Below are 8697 nucleotides of genomic sequence, written 5' to 3' on the forward strand. Positions count from 1 at the left end.
CTCGATCTGGAACTTGTGGCCAGTAGAAAAATTCATTTTTTTTTCTCAAAAGTTAACACGGAGGTTATCTTGTGTCTTTTCCTCCACTTGACCTATGAAGCAGTTGTCACAACCGCTATAGGCTACGGCAACCCAGTCGTCCTTTTCATTTTTTTTTCAATGTTGTAGTCCTGTGAAATGCATAAAAGAGGTAAGATGTGACTGGAATGGTGAATGTAACTGTAACTGCGGATTTAAAAGACAGAAGACCTATTTTGATTTATTGTGCGTTGTGTTTGGTTTGTATCCTGGTGTTGGTCCTGTTTTGCGTTTCCCCGTTTTAAGGGTTTTTATTTCACGTTGTACACTTCAGGTTCTCTTTCTCCTGCTTCTTCTCTCCTCTTAGTGTTCGATCTCAACAAGAACATTTTTTTCTGACAGACTCACGTCATATGACTCGTTTTTGTTGAGTTCATGATATCTCTGGCGTACACAGACAGCGGAACAACAATAATGGACCAGTACATGTATATACACTCAGAAAATTATTTCTAACCCTACTTCGTCACACAAAATCATCGTCAATTTTCTTTCTGTTTCTGTTTCTTCTTTCCTTCGTTTCGCATCTAGAAGAAGAAAACATTATACCGTTTTAGCTGGTCATCAGGCTGTTGTACAATGCACATTAACAAACTAGGGAACAACGCACCTTTTTCGCTTTGTTGAAGTTTTAGACTTGTTGGCTGTGACGAAACAGAAACCTACATGAGCAGTGTGTAACCTAGAGATAAAACATAATTTCAAAACACTTTGTTGAGTAATTCATGGTTTACAACAGGAATTGTCATACAATACCTTGTTTTTTTCGCCGTGGTTGCGTTAGGCTTTGACTGTGAAATATTTTCCTTTACTTCTGTGACTTTCCTTATCACCCCTTCTGTCTTCTGTGTTTTGTTTTTCCTGATGTTGTCTTTACCATGCTACAAAAAAGGAAATAAAGTGATTATGCAGCAGTTTAACTCTTTATTTAAAAGATTTTTTGTAGGCTACACAGTTAAGGGTACACAGGCTAGTCGAAGAAGAACGACCTCATCGTTAATACTTATGAAGAGGTGCATCATAACGAGTTATAAATGACAGAAAGTCATGATCAAACCTCAGAAACAGATAAAACGTCACAGTCCTCGTCGCCCTCACTTGTGCGTGAATAAACGGACTGTCAACCCAAAATTGTGTACAAAGTTACTGACGGATATTGATTTTATATTTTTTAAAAGGAAAAAAAAAAGAAAGTAAGAGAATTATCGTACCTTCGTTTCTTTCGAGGGATCTGCTTTCTTGCGCTACAAAAAACAATTTCAATAAAGGTTAGGTTTCAATATATTCAATCTCAAGGTAAGTGATAAAGCAAAAACCTTTTGTTTGTTTACCTTAAGTTAGGTTTTTCTTGAGAGACAACTTTCTTAATTTCCTGAACTTCCATTCTAGCTCTTTGGGTCTGTGTCAATATTTGATCATTGCTGCAATGCTGCCAAACGAAAAAGGAAGCGTGTCTTTTGGTTGCATTAAAAAGTGATAAAACTAGCAGGGTACGTAACGCCTAATAAAACGTTGAGCCACCTTGAGTAGAAGAGAATCAACAGAAAACACTGAACTAAACCAACCTCAGATACAGACCCCCAATCACCACTGTCCTCAGAGTCCTCGCTCGTGTTTAAATTAACCTCCTGTCGATCCAAATTTGTGGACAATTAGTTACTAATTTTGAAAAAAAAAACACAACAATTTGGCTTTTCGATCAGTTCTTGTTTCCTGGCAAGTATCAAGGATAGGTTCAGGATTAAAGGAGTGCACCCTTTCAGCAAATAAACTATCTGCCGACATGGACGGACCGAGACATTCAGCCCGCCAAAATCGTGTTTCTATCATGTACTTAATGCACGTCTTTAGGAAACAGTTCTACTTTCATTTATTTGGAAAAGTTTCTTTTACGATCTGTCTTGTAGTTCAATAGCAGATATGGCCTACAACAATTGTGGTGCATTAATTACTGACCTGGATGACCTTGGATGATCTATTTGCTGATGAGGTATTTGAACCAATTATCTGTTTGCCTTTTTGCTATAAAGAAAAGATAATTATAAGACTTTTTAGCAGATACATTTATGGCCCACAGCGATTGTCGTGCATCAATTGACTACTGACGTGGATGACCTTGGATGATGTACTAGGTGATGAGGTCCTCGGGCCAATTATCGTTTTGGCTTTTTGCTATAAAGAAAAGCAGATAATTGAAAGCCTTTTTTAGCAGATACATCTATGGCCCACAGCGATTGTCGTGCATTAATTGACAACTGACCTGGATGACCTTGGATGAGCTGGTCTTTGAGCCAATTATCTGTTTGTATTTTTTCTATTAAAAAAAGGATAACTTAACTGAAAGATTTTTATTTAAGGACTGTTTCAATCTCTTGGAGTGTCGACCTTAAATCATTGTTGTGTGCTTAAGAAAAACATTTCAGTTAACCGACCAGATGCAGTAATTTGCAAAAGTTTACATGTGCTTTTGTAAATATGAATGTTTGTCTTACGTCTTGTTACCTTTTGAACACCAGAAAGTGGGGCATCATCTCCCTCTGAAGAGGTGTCACTGCTTGAGGATCTTTGACGGTCTGTAAACTTCTGAAAATGGATCAATTTAAGAAATTTGTCTCTGTCTATTTTCGCGAATTCCATTCAATTTCAATCTTAAGTGGCTTAACGTAACAAAAATGTTGCAAAAATGTCTATATTTCTGATAGGGAGTTGGAGCAAAATGTATATTAAATTTAATGATGATCCTATAGCTATTCGGCAGTCAAGTAACAAATGCTTTTGTTAGAAAGTGTAATGTACAGGAACCAACTAACCACGGTTTTCTTTGTCCCTTCGAACTGAAGTCCCGTATGTTGAGGAGCTTGACCTCGCTTTTTTTGCACACGGTTTTCGATGACCTAAGTAAAAAGGCATAAGATGTGAATTATTAGTCTGTTTTTTGTTTAACTCGCATGCCGGTTTAATGTGCGTGCAGGATAATACAAGTTGAATGGATCAACAGGCACGAAACAAACCCGCAGCGGCGATGGTTGCTCCTCTAAGTCGTCAAACGGCTCATCGTCCGCGCCATAGTTTTCGACACTGCTAGTCAGACTTTCTGAAAGTCTGTTTTTCTGCCATATGAGGTCGCTTACGTCTGCTCGGTATTGATTGTATGCCTTTAAGTTAACAAAAAAAAGCAATCATACATATGTATTTCATTTTTAAATGTAGGTCATAAGGATGAAGTTGATTTGGACCTATACTAGAATATTGAAAACCCGCTTGATTGACTATATGCAGAAAACATTAATCTACAATTGCCATGTTAAAAAAATCTAACAATATAATGATATGATAAATCTTGAACATATGAAATAATTAATTTGACTGCACATACCTCATCCTGTTCCTTTTCGAGATTCCGCACCTTGTCCATCGAATCTCTGATCTTCCTACGATCGGTTTCGCGCTCTTCAATAACCTACAGCAAACGTCAGTGAGATTAAGGGGGAAAGGCGATAGCTAGTTACCCAAACTACTGGGCCAAACTTACTGAAAAGACGAGAAAACGATAATTGCATGCCTATCAACATCGCACTCACTTCTTCCAGATTCATTTGGAGGCTTGCATTTCTTTTTCGTAGCCGTTCTAATTCTTCTGCCATCTACAAACAAAATAAGTAACTATTCGGAAACTTCTTCACTTGCGTGACTATTTTTCAAGCCCTTTTTTCTAGATTGCTGCCAGTGCATTCAATGAATTCGCTACAGAAAGCCGTGAAACGTTCAGATCTTTGTTTCAAGCTGATCATAGTTTATCGTTATCAGATCAATACCAACTGTTCTGTTGTCATTCATTACTATTACAATAAAGCTGGATTAATCAAATCGTGGCCGTGCAACTACAGTATATATGTAGCTCGAGTTTTGTTATTGAAATTAATAAACTCTGGATCCTCTCAAGAGATACAAAAAAGGGCTTTTTCCTACTTCACAGGGGCTACATACCTCCTTGTAATCATTCTCAGATCTGCCGGTGCTGGTAACTTTTTTGGCCGCTCTCTGAAAGAGGGACAGAATCGTTGAGGATTATACCCCACATAATTATTGTAATAGCTCATGATTTATACCAAGTCGAGAGAATGAACAAATGGACGGAGAGAGAAGCACATACCCGCTGTTTGCGCAAATCCTCGAAAGTGACTCTTCCTTCCAGCAAATCCAACAGAAGAGTATGTTGCTCACTTTCTTTTTTTGTATAAAGGTCTAAGAAATCACTTTGCGTGACTTTAGTTTGGCGTGATTCGGCAATTTCTAAAACTAATGCAAAGCATCTGTTTGAAAGCTTCGCTACCATCATATAATGGGTCATCGAATGCTGTAAGGAGAGTAGGGAAAAGAAAGTTAGCAACTAATAGTAAGCGCAAAGCCCACTAGACTACAGAACTTTGGCAATGGAAATGAGACGACGGTATTTTACACAGGAGACAAAACTAAAAAAAAAGTGTTTTATCAGCGTCTACCATGTTTCATGTTGGTGACACATTCAATGACGACTTGCGCATATCGGTCTCCTTTTCTTCAGGTATACAAGACCCAATGTCTTTTCACATTTTTTCCAAGTGAGAAAATTACGTAAAGAAGATGGTTACTCCGTGAAACGTTCTTGTAATTCTTGAAATTTGCCTTTTATAAAACACGGGAATCGACCCTGAGCCAAATTGGTGGGAGGCGAGCGTTCTGACCACTGCACCATCTCTGCTTAAACGCCTTTAATACGAGATCAAATTCTTCACATTTTATGGCGCTATGTACCTAATCGATTTTGCGGACACGAAATAATGTTGCCTGCCACTGAAACAGAAAATAATTGTCTAGCTCCTCTTTGCAAAGTAAATAAAACTGAATTGGCCTTGTGGGACATGTATTGCATACCATGGCTTGACTGTAGCATGTTTCAGTCTGATTTACTTCGACATATTTTCTTTAAACATAAAGTAGAGCAATAGACTTACTGGTTTCCATGCATTGATAACAGCCTTTCGCCACTGGGAGTATATGTTTCCTTCAGTGAGGGGCTCGTCGGATGCATTTAATCCACCCATTTCAAAAAGTTGCTTGCGTATTTCTTTCACCGTTTCAAGAAATGCAGGTGGCTGCCCTTGGCTTGCTCCAGTGGACTTGACGTGGGCATCTGACAGCGGTTTTGGTGCCAGCATTTGCAACCTACTAGACGTAGGCTGATAATGACCGTGACAAGAGTCGAAAGGGAAAGCATGAGAGCTAATAGTGGGTATGCTGTTAAATGGGGGATATGCGTAATTCATGTATGGAGCATAACTCGCTTGAACTGAAGGTGGTTGTGTTGGTACACCTGTGATGTTCTGGTGTGCGGCTTGATTTAGACCAGGCAAGGGGAACCGATGCGTGCTGATTCCAGGGAAATTGAACAGAGAAGTGGCGTTGAATGCAGCAGTTGCCGTTGATGTGGTTGTGATTGTTGAAGTTGCTGAAGGTGATGGGACCTGGCATTGCAGGTTAATATCGGTTCTTTCATTGGCACTGTTCATTGCTAAAGAATATTTCTTCTTACTAAAGAAAGTTCACTGGAAGAAGCAACTCGTTAATAAATCAGACTGAGAATAACTAAGATAGCGGTGTCGATTGTGCTTTCTTATATAATTATCACTTGAGCGTTCGGTGTATAATTTACACTTTCGTGATGTATCTAGATCACGAAAACGTCGAGTTCGAATCAAGGAAATGACTGCCAAGAGGCGGAGAACGACAACTGATAAGCCGAATAGTAAGAGATATCACTAATGGCTATGCAACACACACACAGGATGCCTTCTGTCCTATCTGTCACAAAAAATGCAACAGCGTTTTATTCACAGTCACCCAGCAATGTACAGATGGAACGTACCCCCATTACGAGAAAATGCTCAGTGATTCAATGAATTTCTTCATGACCGTACATCTTCAATAGGTATGAAACTTCAGACTTTGAAGTCTTTGTACTTCTTTGTATAGTTGCTGTGACAGAGGCAACTGATAGGATTTCCGGACCCAAATGACTTAGGTTAATGAAAAAATGTGCACGGCAAACGCCACCGAAAATCTACACCGCTCGGTCAGCATGATGTCGATGTCCTTTTACCCAATTTCACAACTTCCTGTCATGAATTGTAACAACGCCGCTTTTGAAGGTTACAAAAGACTCCAGCAAGTTGGAGGTGCACTAAATTAACTTAAATATGAAAAAAGCAATCTCTCTGGTGCTCTTTGGCCTTTTGAGTGAGAGTTGTTGTAAGTGGGGATTGTGCGTGATGACCTCGCTCACGGGAGCGCGGCACATGACAATGGCATATTTACAATCAATTGTGCCGGCACATGTGGTAATTTTTTTGCCGCACTACCACGAGCAAAATTTTCGCGGACGTATGGCAGCTTTGGCGAAAAGCGAAATGATACGAGACATGTGCGTCCAGTGCAAAGGTGCACGAGCCAGGTTTTCAAGGTGGAACACTTGCGTGCTCCAATGATAAACATACATAATAGTTATCACAACCTGACAGCAGGAATTCCGCTGCACGTATACGATTAAACTGAATGTACTGTCAGTCTTGGTGTAATTGTAATTTTTTAGGAAAAGATCAGCAGTCCCCAGTTTGTAATGATTATCCATAGAAAAAATGGAAAATATTCCTCCCATTTGTCCACAATTTAAGTTGTCAATTTTGATTTCTCGTTTGTGAATACAAATCATTGCTATGCCACTATGAATAATTTTGGTTAGGAAAACACTGACCCAATGGGAAATATGGCTAGCAACTATGTATAATTTTGATTAGGAAAACAGTGTCCCCAATGGGAAATATGGCTAGCCACTATGATTCATTGTGGTAAGGAAAACACTGACCCCAATGGGAAAAGTCAGGTTTGTTTGGTTGTTTTGTTTTTGCTTTTGCTTTTTTTTTTCACCATTAATGTTCTGGAGTCTTACTCCTGAAGCTCGTTAACTCTTTCAATGGAGCCGGCATGTGGCAGTGTCAGGTTGATCCCCAATATACAAGATCCGATTACGCTGACGGGTCTGCCAGAAAATGGCATTATAATTTGAGACTTCAGTGATTGGTTATGCACAATTTGGCGCTCAAATATGAAATAGAGCGGGAATTTTGCATTACATCTTCAGTTTACGAACCTTTGCATTTGTGATAATGGCAGCGATTTTTTCTCTGTATCTGGCCATTTTTGCATCGAAGGTCCTACATTTTACTCACGATGCTACTGATAAAACGAAAAAACGACACTGTGGATGAGTTTAGTCTGAAAAGTCTCTTTGCAGCCCGTGTTAGCTCTCTGAATGGCCTTAAAACCCTTTTTGGCGGTGGAAGTGGAGGCCCTGACGATGAAAATCGACATGACTTCAGACCAGGCAGATGGCATTTGTTTCCTTCTATGGATTACGATCCCTTATTCTGGTATGACTTACAATGGAATGCACCGATAAAAATCTCACTTTTTCCAAAGAACTGGTACGAAGATGAAGAACTGGTCTACGCTTGGAACTCCATTTCTGCGAAACAAAGAGGAAAGAAACTCGCAGCGGAGGTTAGCCTTATTTTATACCTGTCGTTCTATACGTTATTACGTTTAGGTTTGATACTGCCTTTCAAATTTGGAATATGTAACTGTCCTTTTTTTTCTTTATTTGAAATTCTGCTGGTTAGGCAAACACCGAAACTAGTTGTTATTGTCAAGGAGCTTGTAATTGCAAGACCTTCGCTCAACTGAAAACCGACACCAGTTTACTGAACACATACCTCAAGCATCCTGTCACGCGAGAAATCATCCTACTTCAGTGTAATAAGAAATATGCTGGCAAGGAACTTTATATTATTCGGCAAATTAGCCATGTTTTGGACATGGACCTGAAGACTTGGAGGATTGTAGTTGATGGACAACCGGTAAGATCCCATTCCAGTTTCAGTCATTTCCTCTGCGCGGTGTTTTCGCTTTGGGACAATAACAATAAAAAAAACCACTAAGAAATTAGGACTTTTTTACCATACACTGTAAACGTAGATGGGTAACGCAACAGAATGCACTTACCTTTTGGGGGCACCTCTTTTCATTGCTTTAGCCAACCTCATTGTAAATAACGGGACTAAATTAACTGGTTCTTGTGGAGTCATGTACAACACCCTTGGCGAAAATAGAATGCATTAGGCAATCCAGGATCACTAATTATACGCAGTTTGACAGAACCTCAATTGAAAGTATCTTCAAGGTAAAGCTGTAGACATAACTAACCCTGTATCTATTGATACATTTAAGATGAAATGGAATCGTCATTTAAAGCAAGGGTCTTTGATAGAAGTGATCCCAAGACTACAAGGTGGAGTTAGAAGTGCCAAACCTGCAATGAAGGCAAGTGTCTCCAGTTGTCTCGCGCAATTTATCAGATGATTCCTTAGTAGTTTATGCATAAACGAAAGTAAAGTTTGGTTAAGTTAAGAGAATGACAACTTTTTATTAAGTGGTAGGCAAGAGAAGGCAAATTTCGATTCGTCATGTACTGATTTGGATATTTTGCCCTCTAGCCACTTGTGGAAACGACAACTCGACAATCTG

At 39.3% G+C, this 8697-nt stretch overlaps 1 protein-coding gene across 1 annotated transcript; it reads right to left on the bottom strand.

The window, feature by feature from the left end:
- Positions 1-834: 834 nt before the first annotated feature.
- Positions 835-5627, bottom strand: LOC138036031 (uncharacterized; the record flags this gene model as incomplete). The annotated part of the gene is made up of 13 exons (XM_068882405.1): positions 5073-5627; positions 4232-4435; positions 4066-4119; positions 3660-3722; positions 3455-3538; positions 3090-3233; positions 2889-2972; positions 2581-2661; positions 2339-2392; positions 2035-2100; positions 1644-1706; positions 1290-1322; positions 835-959 (listed from the first exon to the last, which is right to left on the bottom strand). Coding segments are annotated over exons 1-13 (1610 nt in total), but the record flags the coding sequence as incomplete, so codon positions are not given.
- Between the last annotated feature and the right edge of the window lie 3070 nt (positions 5628-8697).

This window comes from Montipora capricornis, unplaced genomic scaffold, assembly GCF_036669925.1.
Source record: "Montipora capricornis isolate CH-2021 unplaced genomic scaffold, ASM3666992v2 scaffold_453, whole genome shotgun sequence".
In the NCBI taxonomy this organism is placed as follows: Eukaryota; Metazoa; Cnidaria; class Anthozoa; order Scleractinia; family Acroporidae; genus Montipora; species Montipora capricornis.